Genomic DNA, 23,490 nt, shown 5'->3' on the forward strand with positions numbered 1-23,490 from the left:
GGAGGGAGGGAGGGAAGGAGGGAGGCCACATGCTTTACCTTCCCCTAAACAAGCCCTGTCTTTTGAACTTCTTAGAGAATACAGTGTTCCAAGTGACCCTTGACCTAGCTACTGCCCTTTCTGGGCAATGCCACCCTGAGGGACTGCCACCGTGGAACTCAGTTAATGAAATCATCGTGTCCAAATCAGTTCAGACAGGGAGGGGACTCTTTGAAGTGACTCAGTGCCCCTTGCCCACAAAACTGAAGACATGAGTTTAACTTACAAGTCATAGGTTATGAACACTAGTAAACCCAGGAATTATGCCAGTGCCCCTACCCAAGAAATTCCTCCAGGTGATCCTTTTATTATTTTTAAGGCAGCAAGGGATATCTTTGGCCCACATGCCTGTCTGGCCAAGCAAGGGAAAGGCAGGGAAAGGGAAAAGGTGGCCGTTGGGAGTCAGCCAGAGCACACATCCCTGCCCAACACCCCATTCACTTTTTCCAGTCTTTCAATATCATCCTAATGCACTTGGGCACTTGGGCTTGGGAGCAAGTGTGCCCCATGTCTGATGGCTCCTGCCAGGATCATCTTCCTGGCCCAAGGACCTGCTCAGCCCGCCTTCCCTTCTGCCAGGCTCTCCCAGGGGCAGATGACTTCTTTTTCTGTGGTCTGGTCACCAGACTCTCCTGCTCTGGGGTCATCTGAGTCCATCAGGCAGGTCCCGCTGTCTGTAGGCGTTTCCATTTTGATCTGGAAAAAGCTTCAGACACAAAAGGGAAACAGTAAGGAAGCAGAAGGGTTGGTAATCCCCCACGTGATCATGGGATGGCAGGTAATCCCCCCCCCCCCACGTGCTCGCGGAATGGCAGGTAATCACGCCCACATGATCCCGGCAATCCCAAGGACCAGCATGCCACAGACGCTGACCCAGAGTGGCCTGTGCAGCCACTGGCTCTGGGGACTCCTTTGACTGGGATTTATATTTTTCTGTTGAATCAAAGGCAATCCCAAATACGCCTTATTTTGGTTTTTCAGTCTTCGTGGTTTTGATTACTTCAGCCTGCCCCTGTCGTGTTGACATACCAGCACGTAATCCTCAACCCCTTTAAACTGTCCCTTGGGGACACTAGAAAGGAAGCCTTTTCAAGGCTCCATACCCTCATATGAAGTGGGACAGTAGCTGCAGGGCTAGAACATCTCCCAGCAGGGCCAGCTGAGGAGAATCAACAAATTCATCCTGATCATTTCCTGAAGCAGCAGAGCCTAACTTCCTTCCTTCCTTCCTTCCTTCCTTCCTTCCTTCCTTCCTCCTCCTCCTCCTCCAAGACACAGGCAAGAAGGGGACAGTAGCCAGTGTTCACTGCTGTCCCCATACTCACTGCACTGAAGAGATCGCCCTCTCTGGGTCTCCATAGCAACCTAAGGCTCCTGCCTAACATTTCTTTCTCTGGACCCAGGTAGGGCCAAATGTAGGATTGTGTCATCTGTCTCGCCTCTCAGCTGAGGCTCCAGGCACTCCCAAACACTCCTCTAGGCCTCTAGTGCACACAGCGGCTGCCCGGGCACTCGGGGTTCTCAGATTTCAGACTTGGAAGCTGACACACGTGATCTTAAACCACCACAGGGACAAGTATCTTTTTGAGGACCTGTAGGAGAGCAGGCAGGTGTCAGTGAGGACCGAGGAGGCTATGACACCTATGGTATGGGAAAGGGCTGGAGTCCCTGGGGAATCGTGTCCTGGGGACGTGATAGCCTGTGGTTAGTGCTGGGGCCCTTCTCAACTGCAGTGGATTTACCTGGCTAGCAGTCTTGGGGTGGGGCAGGTGTGTGAAGGAGAATGGACAGATAAAAAGAAATAAGACTCCTGCCTCTTTCCTATCTCCGGAAGAGGGAGAGGTGATGGGACTGGGTTTGGGGGAGGCATTCGTTCACTTAAGGGTATGGATAGGCTTCTTGTGACTGGTCCCCACAATCCTCACTTCATCCCCATGTTTCTGTCATCACCACAGAGCCACAGTCCCCACCCACACCCACACCCATACCCTGTGTCCACATGCACACAGCACCAGCCCCTCGGCTTCTTACTTGGCTACTTTCTTGGGTTTCAGCCTGGGCAGCTGTTGGCCCATGTCCCCCAGAGGCTGCACCTTCCCATGTGACACAGAGGGGCACTTGGGTGAGAGCCTGGCAAAAACTGGCGATGCCAAACAGCCCCGTCTCAGGAACCTGCCAAGGGACAGAGCTGCACGGGCCTTGGGAGGGGCCCTGGGCTGGCCCTGTGGTCTTGAGTGGTCTGCAGAGGGCTCTCTGCTCTCAGTGACTGGGGGCCCAGAGTTGGCACCAGACCAGCTGGCTTCCCCCTTGGGCTCCAGTCCTGAAGAACCCTCCAAGGCCACTCGACTGGGCGAGGGGCAGATGGCAATGCTGGGCCGCCGGATGAAGCGACTCGGGGAAGCGAAGGGCTTCCTGGGGGAGCGGCAGGATGGTGAGAAGGGGCTGGAGGGAGAGGGAGGCACGCAGGTCCCTGTATACACGGCCAGATGAGGACTGGGAGCCAAGTGCTGGCCTGGCTGTGGGAAAGGAAAGAGGAGGTTCAGTTAGGACAGGGCAGACAGGCTAACCTCAACTCCCTCGAGCTCCTCCCAGTCATCAGGGCTGATGGGCTATCCTCATCTAACCAGATTTCCTTACAGACTATTTTCATCTAACTCAATCTCTGCCCAATGATGTCGATCTGTTCTGGACACCTCCTGGAGGGATTGATTAAAAAGGTTACCTGTGACAGGGGCACAGCCAGCCATACAAAGACCTCTTGCCAGGATCCGTCGGCCACAAACTGACCTTCTTCCAGTCCTGCGATGCTGGAGTGTAACCAAGCTAAACTTGATTACCCCTCAAATCAAGTCTCCAGATGCCGTTTGTCATTCCTACCCCAGGTCACCTCTTCATTGTTGACCATAGCTTTAGACCTGGAGCTTTTGACACTATTTTGTTGTTATTTGGGGGGGAGGGGTGTATGTGTGTGTTGATGGGAATCGAACTCAAGACTTCGTCCATGCTAGGCTAATGCTTTCCCAAGGAACTATCCCTACCCAAAGACATTTAACTTCAACAGTTTAACTTGAACCAGTCAGTGCAAATGGGGAGACCTGCAACTGTTGCCCTGCTAAGCTTCCATGCCTGAGACCACATCCACCTGTGTCCACCCTGGCAAAGTTTTAGGAGCTCCAATCCTAGCAACTGCCCAGGTACCCCCTCAGACTGGGCAGGGGAAACTAAGGGGGGAAAGGCTGTGTATAAAACCTGGGGAGCGGGGGCTGGTGAGGTGGCTCAGTAGGTAAGAGCACCCGACTGTTCTTCCGAAGGTCTGGAGTTCAAATCCCAGCAACCACATGGTGGCTCACAACCATCCTTAACAAGATCTGACGCCCTCTTCTGGAGTGTCTGAAGACAGCTACAGTGTACTTACATATAATAAATAAATCTTAAAAAAAAAAATAAAATAAAAAATAAAACCTGGGGAGCTCACAGGAAAGAAGCAATTCTACAGGAGGAGCTGATTCTGCGACTCAGCAGAGAAACAGGAAGGATCTCATTGTCCCGGCCATCATGGCCCCAGAGTCCAGCGTGTAGGAGCAGAAGGGGAGGGCACAGCATTTCTTCAGCTCAGGGAACCCGAAGGAGCTTTTTCCAAGTTGAGTGAGGAAATTAAAGCTGAGATTTCACTGGGCTCTTCGCTGTCGCCTCTTCCTTTGTAGCCCACAAGGGTCAATTGGTGTGGGCTGCTGGGTCCATTCTAAGAGCCTGCTATAGTCATTTATCACAGGAAAGCCTGGCATGGACAGAAGTCCTGAAGAGAGGTGGGTAGTGTCTTAGGAGCAGCAGAACCACTACTGCTTCCAAGAGAGGCCTAGAAAGAACTACAGTAAGGAACAGACTTTTTCTACAGCAACCACACAGATGGCTTTCTCAGACCCTAAGACTGAAGGAGGCTGCCTGAGCCCTGGGCAGGAGGCTACTGGCTTCAGAGTAAGACCTGGTCTCAAAGTCATTCAAACAATCCAGACCCAGTGTAAAGTCAGCTCGACTCGAGGACAGCTGGGGGGGATGAGCTCATTTGTTACACAGCAACAGAAAACTAAGACAAGGGCGAAATGTGTTTCTGAGCCTAAGTGTGTGACCCAAAAAGCCCCGTCTGTCCCTACTAACATGTATTGCCATCATATTGCCTGTGTGGTTTCTATGTCCTGGAAAGTGAACTAAGAGAGAAAAAGAGAGAGAGGGGGGGTGGGGTAAGGTACCCACTCAGTGCATTTGAACATCTCTGCCTTGGAATGTGTCATGAACTCCTGGGATCACTCTACCTTACAGATAAATCTGAGGCTCCTGGAGACAAAGGGACTTAACCAAGATCATGTGACTTGACTATTCCTTTTCCCTCCTCTTCCCTTCCCTCTCTCTCCCTTCCCCATCTCACTCCTTCCCTATAACCTTCTCTCTATCAGAATGAGTGACAAGCCAGGTTAAGGAAGTCGGCCGCTATCTTCCCTCCATCACTTACCTGGCCTGAGATGGTCTCTTCTGGGCAAATGGCCACTTTCCTTGTTGGTACAGGACACTTTTTTTTTCTCCCCTAGCTCTTTCTCACAGGAAACCGTGCGTTTCCACTCTGTTCCTTCCCATGGAGGCCTGAGCTTGCTAGTTCATGCGCCTTCTACCAATGATATGAGCGGCAAGCAGTGGCGTGCGTGCAAGACAAGTGCAGAGCGCAGAAATGCATCAGAACACGGACAAAGCAGAACCTGGTTTAGAGCTGGTACGAGCAGCTTTTCTTTTTATTGTTGTGCACGGAAACAGAGAAAGGGATGACAGGAGCGTGAAATGAGGCAGCACGTTATAACAGGAAGACACAATCACAGAGTTTTTAATGGAAGACAAGGCAGATGGTTCAGCGTCTCTACTCACTCTTGTTCCATCAGAATCTCGCTGGGAAATCAAAGACCGGTGGCCAAGTTTAGCATGCAAGAACCCAGCCCGCTTTAGTCTCTTCCTGTCGCCCCCTTCCCCTCTTCTCCAAGAGCAAGGAAAGCCGGTCCCATAAAAGACAACTTAGGTGACCATGTCATTTCTTTAGCTAGTCATCCCACTGAACACAGTCTAGCGCAAGACCATCCTCCTGGGACTGACCTTCGATTCAGCCACAGAACGTGGAGATGCAGGTCCGCTGGTCCTGACCTCGTTACTAATGAGTCCTCTCTTAGAAGCTGTAACTAGAGGATGTAATACCTCAATCATAACCTAATGCTGTCTAGAGAGTACAGAGGGCAGAGGCAGCAGAGAGCTAAGATGGTTTGGGATGACTACAATTTAAGCGTGCCTCAGTTTATACATAAACCAGAGAGAATGACAGGTCACCGTGTAGAACAGCACTGACAGAAGGAAGCAGCTGCTTACTTTGAGACCACGCGGCATACAGGGAGTGTAATCAGTATGGTGGTAAGAGGTAGTGGTGGTGATCATGGTGATGGCAGTGGTGATAGGGTTGTTTCTGTTACAGTGGTAGTGGTGGCAGTAGAGAAGGTGGTGGAGGTGATGGTAATGGGGATTGTTACAATAATGACAGGGTGATGGCGATGATGATGATGATAATGATGCCCATGATGGTGATGGTAATGATGACGATGGGAATGGTACTGATGGTGACAGTGACTGGGATGGTGATGATGCTGGTGATGATGATGCTGGTGAAATGATGGGGATGGTGACTGGGATAGTGATGGTGGTTATAATCACGATAATGATGTTGACAGCAGTGATGGTAAGGGTGATAATTTTGATGGTGACAAGGTAGCAATCGCATTTGTTGAGCGTTTCTGATGTGCTGGCCCTGAATCTAAGTACTTTATCCTTATTTTCCTGACCCTGGCTCTTGCACCTTTTACTTAATATCCATAATGAAAGCAATGTTTCCTGTAAGAGTCACACAGGAAAATAGAATTCTACAAAGGAAATGCTAGGACCTTAGAAAATAATATAATCTAGCGTAGTTAGCCCCCATGGGCAGAGAAGCTTGTGATGTGGTTAAATTGTGCCATTAAGAAATTGAGAGGGTGCCTGAGGACACGACACAATAAATGCTATTGTGGTGATTTAAATACAGTAATAACACTATCTGAGCATGTGCTATGTGAGACACAAATGGGCCCCGAGGGGCTACTGTTAGCTTTGCTCATGGTGACAACTTAGCAGGAGCCACCTTTGGGGCTGTGGCAGCAGCCACAGAAGCTCTTTCATCACCTAAGAATTAGAAAGGAATATCCATTCCCTTTGCCACCAAGCCCATGAATCTTCTTATAGATCTGAGACAGCACCGTCAGACTCAGGCTCTGACACTGGGGTGAGGCAGGAGTGAGAGAGGGAAAGAGCTGAAGCTCATAGTTGAGGTACACGGAGGCCACAATGACATGAAGTCCCGGGAGCTGGATGATAAATAGGGCCTGCCAGGATGGGTAGTCCAGGTTACCCATTGGTCCTAATCATGCACACCAATTACCTACCCTAGGGCTCCTCTAGTCACCTTAAAGTCTTTACTCTTCCACAGGCTAGTGGTTCCTACAATGACCTTGCAAAGCATCACGGGGCTCCCCTGTACTTCAACTGCCCATGCTCTTGTCGTTCCTGTTAACTGTAAGGAGGCAATAGGGGCCTCTCTCTCTCTCTCTCTCTCTCTCCTCTCTTCTCCTCACCACAGTCCCTGACTGGTGCCTGAGCCTGAGCCTCTTCTTATTTGTTTGTTCTTTGTGTTTGTTGAGAAAGGGTCTCACTATGCAACTCTGGCCATCCTGGAAGCCATTTGTAAAGCAGGCTTGCTTCTAACTCTTGGAAACCTGCATCCCTCTGCCTCCCAAGTGTTAGGTTTAAAGGTGAGTGCACTACCATGCCTGACCTAAGCCTGACCCAGCCGACCTCACATCTCTGGAAAGCTTCTCTCAGGTCAAACGATTCTCTCCCTACTCTGGCTTAAGTTTTAAACACAGACAAACCCCTAATCACACTCTGGCTCATGGCATAGCCATTTGCACCCACACATTTCCCCTGAGGACAAAGACTACTTTGCATATTTTCTACCCCCCATAATCTTCTACTGATCCTTATTGTTTTTTTTTTTAAAAAAAAAAAAGCAAAACTAGGAGATATATATCTCCTAGCCTCTACTTACTTACATACATTCTCTCTCCCTCCTCTCCCTCTTCCTCCCATTATTGTGGATTATTAATTGCTGCCATCCTGCACCTATCCTTTGGCAGTGTTCAGACCTCTCTACCTTCACTCACTGAACAGAGAGTGCTCTACTACTGCCCATGACCCTCACTGATCCTAGGACCTTGTACCTCCAATGCTGAGTAGATCCCTATATATGTGGGACGGAACCCAAAACAGCACACTGTTGTCTTCCAGAGAATGACAGATTTGAGAAACACAAGTGTGGAGAGTGGGACAGCAGATGGAGAGACCAAATATGAGCGGGATCTAGGCAGTAGTGCCCTGAGGAGCTCACGACAAACTCATTGGTTCCACCATGCTGCTGGCAAGATCTCAGCTCCCGTGGACTGATTAGAAGGGACGGCAAACATTCTCTGGCTTCATGCTTCCCCAACTCCCCCACTTAAGTAGGCCAAACAGCGGGAGAGCTGGGTAAACACGCACCCCCCCAGGAGTCTTGGAGGGGCAGCGCCTGAACCTGCATAGCCAAGCATGAAATAACTTTGATGTCTCCAACGTTAGCCTGAAAAATTCATGCGCATCTTGCATTCTATTTCATAATATATTTATGGTTGTTTTAATGTAAATTTTTAAAAATTACCTAAATTTACTCCTCCTATTCTAAATATTCAAGTAAAATTGGTATCCCAGTTTTGGAGAGTGATCTAGAGACAGCCTCTCTTTCCACAAATGAGTTGGAAGCAGAGAGGCCTTGTGAGTTGCTCAGGACTACATGGCTTGTGGTAGAACTAAGACCAGGACCCAAAAGTCTTCCTCAGAATCCAGAGTTCTTTCCATCCATCCATCCATCCATCCATCCATCCATCCATTCATCCACCCACCCATCCATCCTTCCATCCATTTGCTCACTCATTCATTTATTCATTCATTCATCCATCCATCCAAGTCATGTGACACACATGTATAAAACTTGCTAGGTATTGGGCATTAGACTTCAAGACAGAAGGTAGATTCTTGTCCCTCTCTTCAGTTTATAACCTGAAGCTTCTGCTGGAGAATGCCACTATAAATATTCAAAAGAATATTTTAAAAGCAGGTCTCTTGGTGACATCTCGGAGTAACTTGTGAACTTTGGAAGTGCTTATTCTCCCCTTTGGGGCTGGGATTATCTTGGTAGCAGGAAACCAATGACAGCAAACTACTTGTATTGGCTAGACAGTCTCTAGTGATCTGGCCCCACCCACATCTCTCAGCCATGCCCACACCCCTCGGCCCCACCCACACCTCTTGGCTGGCCACTCCCATCTCTCTCCTTGTCTTGTACGATCTCTTCCTCATTCACCAGACTCCATCCTCCTGACTTTTCAGTTCACCCTGAATTGTTTCCCACACCTAGGCTTTGTCCTTATAGTCCCTCTCTCTGCGGAATGTTCTCCTTGCTTGGTCCACATCCTGTGACAATTCTTTCTCATCCTCTGTTCCTCTGTCACTGTTTCAAAGAGGAGTATGTATACTAGGGACACAATTTCCTTATCAATGTATCAAACCCATTCCCTTTGTAACATATTCAACAGTTTTTATCCCGTTTTTAGTTAACAGTTACTACAGTGAACACAATTTTATACACTTCCTGTATCCATGTATATTTCAATGGGACTCTGACATATTTTTACTAAGAAGAATAGAGTCCATTTCCCTACTCCTTTTCCCTGCTCTGACACAGGGTCTGATGTAATCCAGCCTGGCCTCAAATTTATTATGCATGTAAGGATGACCTTGAACTCATAATAGTCCTGCCTTCACCTCCTGAGGTCTGGGATTACAGGTGTGCACTGCCATGTTTGGTATAATATGGTGCCAGGGATTGAACCCATGACTTTATGCATGGAAGGCAAACCCTGTACCCAGCCATCTGCATCCCCAGCTCTGATTCCTCACTCCTTTAATCTAGGAGGCCTCCGTGGCTTTCTCTGGCCAAGAACAGATGGACGAGGCCACGGGAAGCCATAGGCATGCACGTATCTCTATTTTGGCCCTTGTAATTCTGCCACCGCCCTAAGACCACACCTAGGCAGGGCTGTTGGAGGATGAGGCACACGCAGCAGAGCAGACATGTCCTGCTCCTGCCAGCTTCAGCTTCTGCAAGCCAAACTCCAGACATAGGGGAAAACCAAGCCGAGAACAATAGAGCCGCGGAGATGACCCCATCTGTATGAACAATAAACGTTCACTACAGCGTGCCACTCAAGTGTGTGGCCCACTGCCGTGCCACCAATGCTACCTGATAGTTTAACTTCTTTTGTCAGACCTGGACACTACACGCTCTATAAGAGAAGAACAGTGTTGCTTTTGTTCATCCAAACCCCCGTGCATAGTAGGTACTCAATAAGCGTGTGGAATGTGTGAGTGTGTTCCTGCTTTAGAAGACTGATCTCTTACACTGGTCTCGTTTTCCTTTGCATAATTAAGGGGTATTTATCTTCAAATATAACCTTGTGAGACCTCAAGGCATGGAATAAGCTGCCCTCTCCCCTGAGCGCTGAGATAGCAAAGTCTATAACTACAGGGAAAGGTGGTTCCAAAAGCTACCAAGTAGTGCCGGAAGTATATCTGAGATCTACCATCCTCCCCCGACCACAACCATCATTGCTTTTCTTTCTTCTTTAGCCAAAAAAAAAAAATGATGTCCTCAACAGGACATTTCTCCTTGTCGCCTCTGGCCTGCGTCTTTCATTCCTATAAGCTATTGATTCATACATTATGCCCAAGGGGATGGGAAAATAGAAGGAAAATAAGTAACCATGACTAGGAAACAAGCTCACTAGGAAAGGTGTCTCTCCCTAGGCAGATGTGGCAGGAGAGACCACAGAAGGGCCTTATAGGAGCCGTGTGGATAGATCACAAGTAGATTCCGAAGTGGCATCTAAATTAGAGATGTGGGGTGAGGAGTTTCACACAACTATTCTAAATACACACTCCTGCAAAAGCAGCTTTGGAGGGTGCAGGATCAGTTTCTTGATAAGGTAGCATCCAATGTCTTTTCTCCTATGCCTCTCACACGTGCGCTCCCTAAAGCACTGCCACTAACGTGGTGACCTGGAGTAGGAAAACAAAGCCAGGTAACCCTTGATCTGGGAAGTCCCCTCTGAACGTTACATTTTGCTGACCTAAATGCTACTCCTTTCTGTGGGGAGACGTAAGTGCCTCTCCTACGTGCACGGCTCCCACCCCGACCCCAGGAATCAGACATTCATTTAGGAGGCAGCTCCTTTTTGAGTTGGCTCCTGCGGTCCAGCTTGCTCATGACCTGGGTGATGTCCACGGTGTTGGCTGCTTCTCGAGCTTTCTCTTCTTCTTCCAGCTGCCGCAGAATGACAGGGCTTGGGCTGGAGCGTAGGTGACGCCTCATAAATGGGAGGGTGGAGCTACAAAGAAAGACAGTCGAGTGGTTGGTAGGAAACCACATCGCTTGCCCAGTGACACCCAGTGACATCCAGTGACACCCAGTGAAACCAACATGTCTAGGGGAGGTTGGGCTAGAAGGTTAGAGTTTGGACATGCCCCCTCATTTTCCCAGTGACCTTCCAAGGGTTGCAGAACCGTGGCCCAACAGAGGATGGGACCATAGTGAATACAACCGGACTTCACACGAGGCAAGAGGAAGACACTTTGCTTGATGATAATGGTCACAGACACACCTTCTACTGTGATGAGTGATCAGTTTGTTATATCAATGCAAGATCTTCAAGATCTCAATGTGATCTCTGAAAGATCTTCAAAGAAGAGGGCACGTGGGGTTGGGTGATTGGCACCTGAGAGCTCAAGTCTTGAGGAAGAAGGAGGGTTCCGAGCACTCGTTTTAAAAGCCAAGCTCCAAGGGTGTGGCGAAAGCTCCCTTGACAGCGTAAGGACCAGAACTCGGTCCCCAGAACCCACATAAAAACAAACAGAAAGCCCATTGTGGTGGTTAGTGTTGTTTTATTTAAAAAAAAAAACAAAACAAAACAAAAGGTAAGAAGCCAGGGATATGTTTGTATGGTATGGTGTGGGGGAAAGGGATTCCTCCACGGGCGATGCTGACGCATCCCCCTGAGGGACCAGCTTCACGATGGTATAGTATAGACTAGAGTTTATTCAGGGCTGTCATCCTCAAGGACAAGGTAGCCTATTCTTTCATAAGCTCCTTTGATAATCTGGCTCACTGCCTCCCTCCCCCACCCCCGCCACTACACTTTTGCCCCGAATCTGAGTTGACTGAAGATGCTGAATTTGGCCCCGGCATCGGCTGAACAAACAGGAATATTTATTAACCACGGAGGTGGGGGTGGGGGGAGGGAACACGGCCCACAAATGATTGTGTTTTGAAAAAAACTCGTCTGGCGGACTTTGACCGCTTTGTTCAAGCTGCTATTCCTTCCTCTTTAAATCTTTAAATTATCCTTATGTCCCCCAAAAGAGTTCAATTCGCTCCTCAGACTATGGAGTCATCCATTGTTCCAGTATAAGATGAGGTGATGGAAATTTCCAACTAGTTAAGGGACTTCTAAGAAGGAGTCCCCAGAAGTACCGACACTTACTGCTTGCTTCTCCTGCCCTGCATTTCTCTGAGTGCACAATTCCCCACCCCTCTCTCTGGTCTGGAAACAATAGAGAACAAGGGCGGACCATAATTAATTCTTATTCATCAGTTTGGTGGTAGTGAGGTGGGGGGGGTTAATAAAACAAAACAACAACAAAAAGCACTCAGATGTTCCATTTGCGATACTCATAATTTCCAGTCTGATAATCAGGGCCCTTCAGAGAAACAAAACTTAACTTACCGGAGGCAATTACTAGGGAAACTTGCTGGAGGGCATTTCTAAGCAAATGAGGCACTCATTCACTGCACAAGCCTTTCCAGCCCCCAACATTGTCATCAAGCAAATCGCTCTACTCCAGTCATTTCACCGAAAGAGAGCCTCCTCCACCTCTCAAGTAAACAGCAGGCAGCCAGTGATTAAAGCCGTTCCACTTGCCTTCTCTTGGTGGTTTCCTGGGGCTCGATAGCTTTGGCCAGCATTTCTTTATAGATTGGAGATTTCAAATAGCGGGCGTAAGAATCCTGGTGGGAAGGAGAGCAGAGCAGAGGTAGTGAGCGAGGAGGAGGGATGGATGGGCAGAGTACAGTGTGCTGCAGTTTCTGAGCTCTTCCCCCACAGGACTGCCAAGTTAAGGACACCTGTTTCCTTGAATTCGGGGTGTTCAGGGAGGTGTGTTGAGAGCAGTGGTTCTCAGATGTGGTGCCCAAGACCAGGCAATGCCAAATTCTCCCAGAGAGCTCTAATGCACATCCTCCAGACCCCCCTCCCCATCCTACCTAGTCATGAACCCCAACCACCTGAGTCTTTAGGACCACAATTCATATCCATCTCCCAACACTAAAATCCTCCCCAGAGTTGTGAGCCTGTGTTGAGGCTAACAAGAGATAAGATGGCATTAACCTTCCATCCTTAGTTGCCATGGAGAGAGAGCCCACTTCTAACCCCATTCACACCCGTTTCTGCCTGGTAGGAAGGAAGATGATACTGTGTAAAATACTGAAAAGGACCAGGGTTTAGGTTGTTCTTATGGTGTTTCCTAGGATCTGAGCAGCGTAGGAGCTGGAAACGCCACTCGAAACTAACATGGGAAATACCCTCCACAGCAACCCAGCAACTGAGAACAGTCTCAAAGATTTATTAAATCCTAGAGACTGGCTGGCGGTAATAGCAATTATGAGAAGTAGGACAGAATCTGGGCCTAGGAAAAGAGAAGCCATTGAGTCACGTGGCTTGTCACCACATGACTCTAGAGAGTCCAGAGTCCACTGCAGACATACAACATTCCTTTCACGAAGTGCCCCGGTCTCACCAGTCCACACGTGTAGCAGGAGGTTTGTGCATCTGTGCACAGCTATACTAAAGGACAAGAGCCAGGCATCTGCATGTGTCAGAGCAGGAGCTGGCTTCCTATCTCCACCCATGCTGAGACCCCCTCAGGTAAGCCCTGACTCGGGAGGAGCCTCCCTCGGGATCTTTTGGAGGACAAATGTCTTGCTTTATGCAGAGACTCTGCCCTATAAGTTTTCAACTGCTCTCAGCAATGACCCTAATCTGTCTTACTGTCCCAGATAACTACCTGCAACGTACCATCAGCCCAAGGAGCCCATAGATACAAACAGCACCTATGGGGATTTCCCAGGCCAGAGGAGCTGGGGGACTCAAGGAGGTCTAGGCTGGTGGATAAGAGGAAGAAAAAGCTGACCCGCCTGTCTCATGCTACTAGCAACAAAGTATCCACATGTATCCACGTGCCACCTCCCCTTTCCCACATCTAAGCTTTCCTGGTAACTGTGAAGGGGGCTCCCTGGCCACCAAGCATCCTCAGGAGAAGATCTGCTTACCTTCTTCATGAGCATGTAAATGTGAGTCTGCGCTGCATCCAGCACATAGCGGTGGGGGTGTCTCAGCCCCTTCACGGTGATGTCCATGGTTTTGCCATCTATGTTGATCCACCGCCTCGCACCTGGGGCCAGGAACAGCCTACAGAGGAAGGGAAATGTCCATCAAAGGAGATTACCGATGTGCACAGGTGCAAAGGGTAAAGAGCCCCCAGACTGGTTAGGAGATGTCGAAGAGTTTACACTTTGGAGAGGTTGTTGGGCTTTTCCCAGATGCCAGAATATGGTCATGGCAGACGTGAGAATGGAATGTATAACCTTGATGTTCTAGGAGAGCAAGCCAGAGGCTGGTGGGGTAGACTGAGGTGGGTGAGACCTTTGCAATTTAGGGTAGAATCGACTTCTAGGGAGACTGGAGAAATAGCTCCACAAAGCACTTTCTGTTCTTGCAGAGGACCAAGAGCTCAATTCCCAGAACCCATATTGGGTGGCTCACAACTGCCTGTAACTCCAGCTCCGGGGTAGTCCAGAACTCCCTTCTGGACCTTGAAACCGTGATGACACTGAGCATGGGTATGCAAGAGCATGCGAGCACACATACACACACACACACACACACACACACACACACACACAACACACCTGCACACACACAAATAAAAATAATTAAAAAAAAAACCCTACCTCCTGCTTAACCTTCTGCCTTACCCTCCATCCTGAAGCCAGGATGGACCAACCTGAAGCCAGGTCCAGACACCTCTTAAATGGCATTCTGGAACCTCTACTCTCCCATGGGCCAGATTAGGCAAGTTTGATGATGAATCTCTAATGCTGACTAGAGAGGACAGGCAGCCATAATCCCAGCTCCCATGGTGCGACCATCTTAGCAACCAGGCCAGCAACCCCAAGGTTGACTGAGATTCTCAAGTCCTATCACTCTGTGTAAGGTTTGGCACAGGGTCATCTCCCAGGCTCTAAGTCAGAAAGACTCCCACTGTTACTAGAGCAAGTCAGTAGAGGCTAAAATGAGGGTAGGGAATCAGAAACCTGTTCACACTTGCACCCCAAACTGGGATCGCAATCTCATACACATGGAGATGTCTTTTCCCTTCACTGTCTTGTGTCTAAGACGGCCCCCACCACAACACACACACACACACACACACACACACACACACACACACACACTAATCACACTGTGGTTCAGAGTGGCTTGCTCTCATAATCCCTGAACACAAACCAATGGGAACAGGAAAATTCCACATCCATCTCACTTGGCTTCCTTTAGAGAAATGCTCAAACCTCCCAAACATCAGGGAAGCATTTATGGCATAGTGGGTCCAATGGCTGATGCCGGCCAGAGCCCAGCCAGCCAGCAGGATGTGGGAACTCCCCCAACCCTCATTCCAGCCCACACCCTCGAGGGAGGCTTCCCCCAGGCCTCTGCCAGGCCTTACTTGTAGATCTCCTCTGCTTTCTCCTTGACCTTGGACTGATCGCCATACTTCAGGTCCTCACAGGCTTCCCAGAATCCTAGGTTCTCCCCTGCATGAGGAAGACAGCCCAAGAAGATGAAAGCCGGGCAGGAAATGAGTGGAGAGAAGAGGAGAGGAAGGTCAGGTGGGCTCAGCTCAGCTGTTGAGCGTCTTCCTGCAGGATGAGTCACTGAGCACCAGGACATCAAATGACTCCACGTCGACTGAGAGAAGGAGCCATGTCTCACTTCTAGGGTGAGGGAGTTGTTGGGTCCCAGCAATGGTGTGGATCGTGAGCCATAAACTGAATTGGCTGCCAGCATGTTTAACGAAATTATTCACTCACTATGTGGATGCTATTCTGCCCTCCAACGGTATAGCCTTGATCTTTTTCTAAATTGGTATTTGTTTGTTTATTGGTGGGCATGAGTATAGAGGTTAAAGGTTGAATTATGCAGTTGGTCATCTCCATCATGTGGGTCCCAGGGATTGAACTGAAGTCACCAGGCTGAGAGGCAAATGCCTTTACCCACTGAACCATCCTACCAGCTCCCACACTCTTTCTGGCTGAGGACTTAGCTATAGCAAACACTTCCTGAACAATTCACACAGGCTCATGAGCATGGATGGCTTCACAACTTCCTACACTCTGCTGCATCTCATGCCCATGTGACTTCTGCCTGCTTTAGTTGACTGTGCACAGGGACCCCCACCTTCTGTACACCACCACTACCATCTTCCTTCCCAAAAGTCCTTGGAATATTTGAAAGCTGATAGCAGATGCTTAAAAGATACCTGACTATTAGGGGTGCTTAGTGTCACGAGAACCAGAGAGATTTTTGCTCCCCTAGACTGAGAGAGAGAAAAGAAAATGGACCCCCCCAAATCCTTAATATCTCTTGCCAGTTTCACATTCACTCCCCAGTGCTTGGCTGAACCTGGAAAGCATCAGGATGTATTGGTACAAGGATTCTAATGATGCCATGTATCAATTACACCTGAGAAAATAAAGATGGTGTCATCAGTAAGCAAGTAACGGTGTGTGTGTGTGTGTGTGTGTGTGTGTGTGTGTGTGTGTGTGTGTGTACTTGTATGTGAAGTACTGTGGTGCCATTTAATAGGCATGAGGACCTTCTCCTCTGCTTCCACAGTGTTTCCTGAGAACCCCCAGTTAGGTCAGACTGGTAGAGGCTACACGACCCCACACTAGCTAGAACTTGTCCCATAACCACAGAGGCACATATTCTTTCGACAGAAACCATCACAGGCCAATGTTTTTCTTCAGTAATCTATTGATCTGACGTCCATACCCCTTGCTTATTGAAAGTTGATCACTTATAACTAGATTAAATGAGCAATTATTCTTAAAAGTCAAAGGGTAAAAAAAACCACTCAAAACGGCACAGAGGAGGAACAGACACGTCCGTCATGAAAGAATTGTAAGAGCTAAGGCTTCAGCTGCCAGCTGGAACAACCCAGAGTTATCTGGACGAATCTCAACTGGGGGAGGGGGTGGCCTCAATCAGATTGGCCTGTGCTATATCTGTGGGCCATTTTCTTGATTGATTATTGATAGACAAGGGCCCGGTCCACTGCAGGGGGCCTGGACTGTATAAGAAGTGTAACTAAGCGTTAGCCTGGAAACAAGCCAAGGAATGGTACTTCTCTGTGGGTTCTGCTTCAGCTCCTGCTTGACTTCCTGCCTCTACTTCCCCCGGTGGTGGACTGTGGTCTGGAAATATGTACCAGGTAAACCCATTCCTCCGCAGGTTGTTTTGGGTGGTGGTGGTGGGTTTTTTATCACAGCCGCAGAAGGCAAGCTAGAACATGGTGCTCCATGAACGAACCTTGAAGGCATTGTGGTGGTTGGAATGAGAACGCCACACACACACACACACACACACACACACACACACACACATCCATAGGGCCATCGATTTGAATACTTGGTCATCAGGAGATGTTACTGCTTGAAAAGGTTAGGATGTGTGGCCTTGTTGGAGGAAGTGTGTCTGTGGGGGTGGGCTTTGAGATTTCAAAAAAGCCCATTGCACATCCAGAGCCGCTCTCTTCCTGCTGACTGCGAATCCAGAGGCTGACTGAGCTCTTGTCTGGGAGAACTCTCGGCCACTTCTCCAGCACCATGTAGTAATTAAGTACACAGTTTCAGCTTGGGATAACACCCTGGAAATCCAGACTCACTTACTGCTCACTAAACAGGGAACTCAAATGGTTAAAATGGTACATTTTTGTGTTACAATAAGGTGGGCACAGAGGCCTGCCTGTAATTCTACCCTTTGGGGAGGTAGAGACAGCTGGATCGTCATGTCAACCATATCAGTGAGACCTGGGTTCAATTGAGAACCCCTGACTTGATGACTAAAACAGAGAACGACCAAAGAAGACTTCTGGGGTCAGTTTCTCAGGCTCCACACGCCGTGGCAGGCATGTGCTCAAGCACCCACAGGAGTATTTATACACACTCATTTTTAAAATGTTAATAAACACCTTAAAACATGTATAAGATGTTCACTGTTCTATTCATAAAGCCTGAAGCCAAAACAATCCAAATTCCAGAGTTGGAGAGATGGTTCCATGGGTAAGAGCAGTTGTTGCTCTTTCAGAGGACCCAGGTTCAAGTTCCAGCACCCACGTGGCAGCTCACAACCATCTATAACTCTAGTTCTAGAGGACCTGCCCCCCTCTTCTGGCCTCGGTGATACCAGACATGTGCACGGAGTTACAAACATACCTGCGAGCAAAGCACCCACATACATACGTTAAAAAAAAAAAAAAACCTAAAAATCCCATGAGCTAACGGATGGATGAATACAGGTATGCTCATACAATAGAACCTGGTGCAGTCATAAAGAAGAGTGTAGAACACGAAGTAAGGAAAGGTCTCACACCGTACAGTCCCCATTACGAGGAGCACGAGGAGTACCCAAATCCACAGGGACTGAGGGAGAGGAGTGTGCAGCATGCTGGGGTGAGGGAAGAATTGGAAATGACTTATGGTGGGGAAGGCATTCCTCCCTGAGCTGTGACAGAATCAGCTAGTGTTGGCAGTTGTATGGCTCAGTGAACATGTAAGACGAAGCAAGACAGCAAAGCCACTGGATTGAGCCCAGGGTGGTGGACTACACAATTCTATCGCTTCGGGGACTGGGGCAGGAGGATCACGAGTTTGAGGCCAGCCTGGGCTACCCAGAGACCTGTTGTCTCAAAACCAAACAACAACAACAACAACAACAACGGAACACTTGGAAGACAGAGGCAGGAGGACTTGGACGTCAGGTTCATTCTCAGCAACCCAGTGAATCTGAGGTCAGCCTGGGTTATATGAAACTTCAATTTAAAGGTGGGGGTAGGGTGGGGTGGGGGCGGGGATGAATCGCATATGGGTCATACCTAAGTTTTAAGTTTTTAATTAAATAAGAAAACCAGTGGTTTGTGTTCCCTGTTCATACATGAATCCTTCTGAATCTCCTCAGGAGACTGACTATATAATATGGTTTCAGAGACTCAAGGAAATTTTTCTAGATGTTTGCTTTTATCAAGGGATGGATGGCTGAAGCTCAGCATGCTACTTTACTTACTGTCCACTAGATGGCACCATTTCCACTTAGTCACGGGGCGCTGAGGAGCCCGCTCCTGTTCCATCCATCTTTTGGAGGGTTATTACATTTATGCAATTTGGCTTGCTTAGAGAGAATGATTTACAGCAAGCCATGTTCTAATGCAATGCTCTGTATCGGGCCACCATCCAGACTAAAGCACGTCCAGTATGTCTTGCTTCAGAAGCAGCTCCCCAGACCGACTAACTGCTTTAGGGTAATCAGCCTTGGAGTCTCAAACCCAATCAGGGAGCTCCCCAGTGATGGGAATGGACAAACAGATAAAATAAACTGCATAAAAGCCAATTTGTCAGCAAAGGTGGCGAAGAAATTGAACATGTAATTGGTTCTGATCCGGCCTCAGCGTGTTCCCAGATGTTTCTCAGTGAATGAGACACTCGGAGACAGACCTCCTCCACTAAAGCCCACATCCTCTGAAGGCTCGGAAGAAACCAGAGCAAGAGGTTACACTTCAATCATCCGGGGAGCTTTCAAGACCACAGCGACTGCGACTCAATCCAATTAAAAAGGCATCCCCGGTCTGGGTCCGGGTGAACACGATGGTTTAGCGGTTTAGCACTGGCTCCTCTTCCAGAGGTCCTGGGTTCAATTCCCAGCACCCATATGGCCGCTCACAACCCTTTGTAACTCCAGTTCTGGGGAATATGACACCCGTTCTAGCCTCAATGAGCACTGCATCCATATGGTATACAGAAATACATATTGGGGTGTGTGTGTGTGTGTGTGTGTGTGTGTGTGTAAAATACAATAAGACTAAAAGATATGCATGGTTGGGTTGAATCTACAAGAACTTCTAAGCTAAAGGCAATAGGACTTCCAAAGAACCTGGGAAGCCAGCTTGTTCAGCTTCCGGGCCTTTGAAGATGTACTTAGGTGAGGGTAGAGGGCCAGAGGCCAGGGAAGTGGGTTAGGAACTTTGGGCAATGAAATGAGGGAAACCAAGAAGGGATGGAGCCCTGGGAATTGTGAGTGAGGCTAAGGAGATTGTAGAGAAGATGTAGTACTCCCTGGCGCTGGACACACACACACACACACACACACACACACACACATACACACACACACACACCAGAATGCAGTGACTTTCTGAGCCTATGGAAAAGGAAGGTTCTAGACCCAGGTTAGACTCTTACCTCTGGAAAGGCAAGAGATCCTGTTTAAAAGCCTTAACAAGGTATGGAAGCGCCCACTGCAAAACTCCTAAAAGTCTAGGTTGGCCATTAAAGGGAGAGTAACTAAAAAAAATAAAAGACTCATGCTGGGGAAGTTGCTTAGGCCCTAGAGGGTCTGCCACGCACCCGCCAAGCCATGGGTTCTAGCTTCAGAACCCTATAACACCAAGTAGAGTGTCTCATGCCTGTTCCCAGCACTTGGGATGGAAAGTCAAAAGGACCAAAAGGTAAAGATCATCTTCGGCTATATAGAGTTGAGAGTTAGCCTGGGCTACAGGTAATCCTGTCTCAGAGAGGAGGGAAGGGGAGGGAGAGAAGAGGAATTGGAAGGAAGGAAGGAAGGAAGGAAGGAAGGAAGGAGGGAGGGAGGGAGGGAGGGAGGGAGGAAGGAAGGAAGGAAGGAAGGAAGGAAGGAAGGAAGGAAGGAAGGAAGGAAGGAAGGAAGGAAGGAAGGAAGGAGAACTCACCACTAAATTCCTTCTTGAGAAAGTACTGGAAGCTCTGCCGACCCTTGGGGTCTCGAATCAGTTCGCTGAAGTTGAAAGCCCATCGCTCTACCCGCATCTTGGTTGGGACCTCCACCCTGCAAGGACAATGATTGGTAAATTCGGCACTCCCTGGGAGACAGGGGCTGTACTAGGCCTGGGTGAGAGTGATAGGTCTACCAACCTTTATGAGGTCCTTGGCCAATGCCTCCACCTGATCCCAGTTTTGCTCTGCCCCCTAGCCTCTGCATAGACACACAATCCAAGTCGCCACTTACTAGGAAGACACAGCCTCCAAGTCCCCTGGGGTTCACATCAGATATGTGGCCTCCCAGAGCTGAGGGAGAGTCACAACCCAGTGGACCCCTGTTCTAAAAACCTTGAGGGGTAAAGATCGCAGTCCTAAAACAATCTGTGAAAGCTCAGGCTGCCACCTTCAAGCCAGGTTAGAATTCCAGTGACATATTGGTCCCTGGATACTGTGGTCACAGCTACCAGGCTGCATCTGTCACTCACCAAGACTTCCCTTTCACCCTGAACATACATGAATGAATGTTTGTGACAACATTGGTTATGATAGTTACCGCTCGGGAAAAGCTCAAATGTCCTCTCCAGACAGACGGGTGTGCGTGAAGCACATTCACACAGGGAAGTTCGTTTATACAAAACTGAAACAAAATGCTAAATCTTGCTACAGCATGGATAAACTCTGAAAGTTTAGCAGGAAGTGAAAAATGCCTAATAAAAGACCACACATCCTGTGATGTCATCGACAGGAAGCATCTAGCATAGGAGAATACTAGTGATCATCTAGGGGGAGCTCAGGAAGTAGAGATCTGGGGGCACTGGCAGCTAGAGGGTACAGGTTTATTTTTAAAACATTGTGGTAGACATTATATTCTCCTGTCAATATAACAACATTTTAATTGTATACTTTAAAGGGGTAAATTGTATGACATATGAATTATAACTCAAAAAAAAAAAACAAACCCTCAAACTTGATATAGGGCCTGGTGTATACCAGGTTGGCTTTGAACCTGCTATGTAGCTCAGGAACCTTGAATGCCTGATCCTCCCGCCTCCCAGGTGCTGGGGTTACAGGTTCTCCATTATATTGTGTTGGGGGTCAAATCTGAGGCTTCATGAATTCTAGACACTCTACCAACTGAACCACAGGCCACTCTAAAATAAAGCACATTTTGGGCTGGGAAGATGACTCAATGGATAAAGCATTTGCTATGTAAGTGTGAAGACCACGTCGGGTCTCCAGAACCCATGTCAAAACCTAGCAGGTGTGGTAGCCACCCGTAGTCTCCCCCCTCAGGAGGCAGAGACAGGATCCCTAGGGAAAGCTAGCTAGGTAGACTAAGCCAGAACTGGAGAGCTATGGGCTCAGTGAGAGACCACGACTCAATAAACAAAGTGTAGATGGGTGAAGGAAGACATACCAGCCTAAGGCCTCCATACACATGAACACATAGACCCACACACATGGACTCACTCATACACACATGCAGACACATCATACACATACACTCACCAAAAAAAAAAAAAAAATCAAACAAGTCAGATTTGTTAAAATCCCAACGTCTGAAATACATACAATTTGGCATTTAAATCCCAGAACTGGGTGTCGTCTGTTATCCAAGGATTGCTTGGAAGGCAGCCGGACATGATGGCGTCGTTGGACGAGAACTGCTCGCTGTACTTGACAATTCTGAAAACAGATAGGGGGGGTGGGGTTCTAGAAACCCAACCCAGAGCGGCCCGATAACTCCATGGCGTAATTGGCCTGCCTGGCCTCTCTTCTGGTATCGGTTTAGTTACATGTCTATTACTGTTGGCTCAGAAAAAAATTCACGACAGCCCTGGGATGGGAAGCTATTTGGAAAGATCTGTCTTAGTGTATTTGGGAAATAGTGCTGTTTTCTTCCAATCTTGTCCCCTTGTCAATTTTCTGTCCCTAGTTCAAACATGGCTTTGTCACATGTCATAGGAAGATTTTATATTCCAAAGTTGACCCAATCTGTGTCTTGGTGTCCATCTTAGAAGCTGCAATTGCCACAGATGAACCAAGACCACTGATCTTCTGGATTCCACCTCTAGAACCAATAATGCCTGTGTTTGGGAACTTCAGTGCACTACCAGAAACACTTTGGCCTCAAGCTAAGTGGGACCTTCTGAGTTAATGCATTTCCTGATGTCTGAGACAGAGGCGATGCGCTTGTCTGTGTGTGACGAAGAACCACAGGCTCTTGCCATGAATTCTGCCCATAGCCATAGGCATACTTTTAGGGAAGATGGCTCACTTTTAAAAATCTGTTAATTTGGGAAGGTATAAAGGCTATCTGAAGATTTTTATGAGAACCTGACCTGTAATCTGATGTTGGAAGTCAGCAGTGACAAAATATGGCTCATTGGAACCTAAAGTCAGTTTTCACATGGTCTGTCATGTTTGACTTAAAGCAGACATTCTCTTACACCCCCTATCAGTCGTGATTTAGCAAGACAAATCGGGGGACATACCCTCCAAGAGACACCGAAGACTTCACTGTGGACCTCATTAAGGCCTGTTGGTAATACATGATCTGGAAAGAGAGACGGCTGTTAGGAGATAGCTGTGATTGTCAATCATGACTCTCAACTTGACAGGTTCTGGAATCACTTGGCAGACAGACCTCTGGGGATGTCTATGTGGGGATTTCTAGACTGGGTTGTGATGGGAGGCTCCACCCTTAAGGTGAACAGCACCAGGCCACAGGCCAGGCTCCAGGATTGAAGACACAGAGGGAAGTCAGCTGACCAGCAGCTGCATTCAGATCTCCCTTTCTTGACTGTGGATATCCTGTGACCAGCTTCCCTGTGCAGTGCTGCTGTGACTCCGGCTTGCTCCCATAGTGGACTGCATCCCCTAAAACTGTGAGCCAGGATAAACCCTTCCACCCTTAAGTTGCTTTGGTCAGGCAACAAGATAAGTAATATGATCTGCAACTTCCCCGGCCTTTGAGTACGATTAACTCTGATATTACACAGAGATCCAAGGCCATGTATCCATACCAACGGTGTACTCTACATCTTTAAGTCAGGGCTCGG

The 23,490-nt window shown here is 48.3% G+C and overlaps 1 protein-coding gene across 2 annotated transcripts in view; it reads right to left on the bottom strand.

Moving 5' to 3' along the window:
* Positions 1–324: 324 nt before the first annotated feature.
* Positions 325–23,490, bottom strand: part of Rgs9 (regulator of G protein signaling 9) — a 71,175-nt gene continuing 48,009 nt past the window's right edge. Inside the window, exons 11-19 of one of the 2 annotated variants that reach the window (XM_021211881.1) lie at positions 22,924–22,985; positions 22,001–22,114; positions 20,380–20,495; positions 15,085–15,172; positions 13,631–13,769; positions 12,225–12,310; positions 10,517–10,634; positions 2,071–2,555; positions 325–745 (exon numbers count right to left, since the gene is read on the bottom strand). In XM_021211881.1, the coding sequence (XP_021067540.1) occupies positions 595–745; positions 2,071–2,555; positions 10,517–10,634; positions 12,225–12,310; positions 13,631–13,769; positions 15,085–15,172; positions 20,380–20,495; positions 22,001–22,114; positions 22,924–22,985 (1,359 nt within the window). In that variant the 3' untranslated portion in view covers positions 325–594. The remainder of the gene's footprint in view (positions 746–2,070; positions 2,556–10,516; positions 10,635–12,224; positions 12,311–13,630; positions 13,770–15,084; positions 15,173–20,379; positions 20,496–22,000; positions 22,115–22,923; positions 22,986–23,490) is intronic. The other variant, XM_021211880.2, reaches the window with a different exon arrangement.

This window comes from Mus pahari, chromosome 14, assembly GCF_900095145.1.
Source record: "Mus pahari chromosome 14, PAHARI_EIJ_v1.1, whole genome shotgun sequence".
Lineage (NCBI taxonomy): Eukaryota > Metazoa > Chordata > Mammalia > Rodentia > Muridae > Mus > Mus pahari.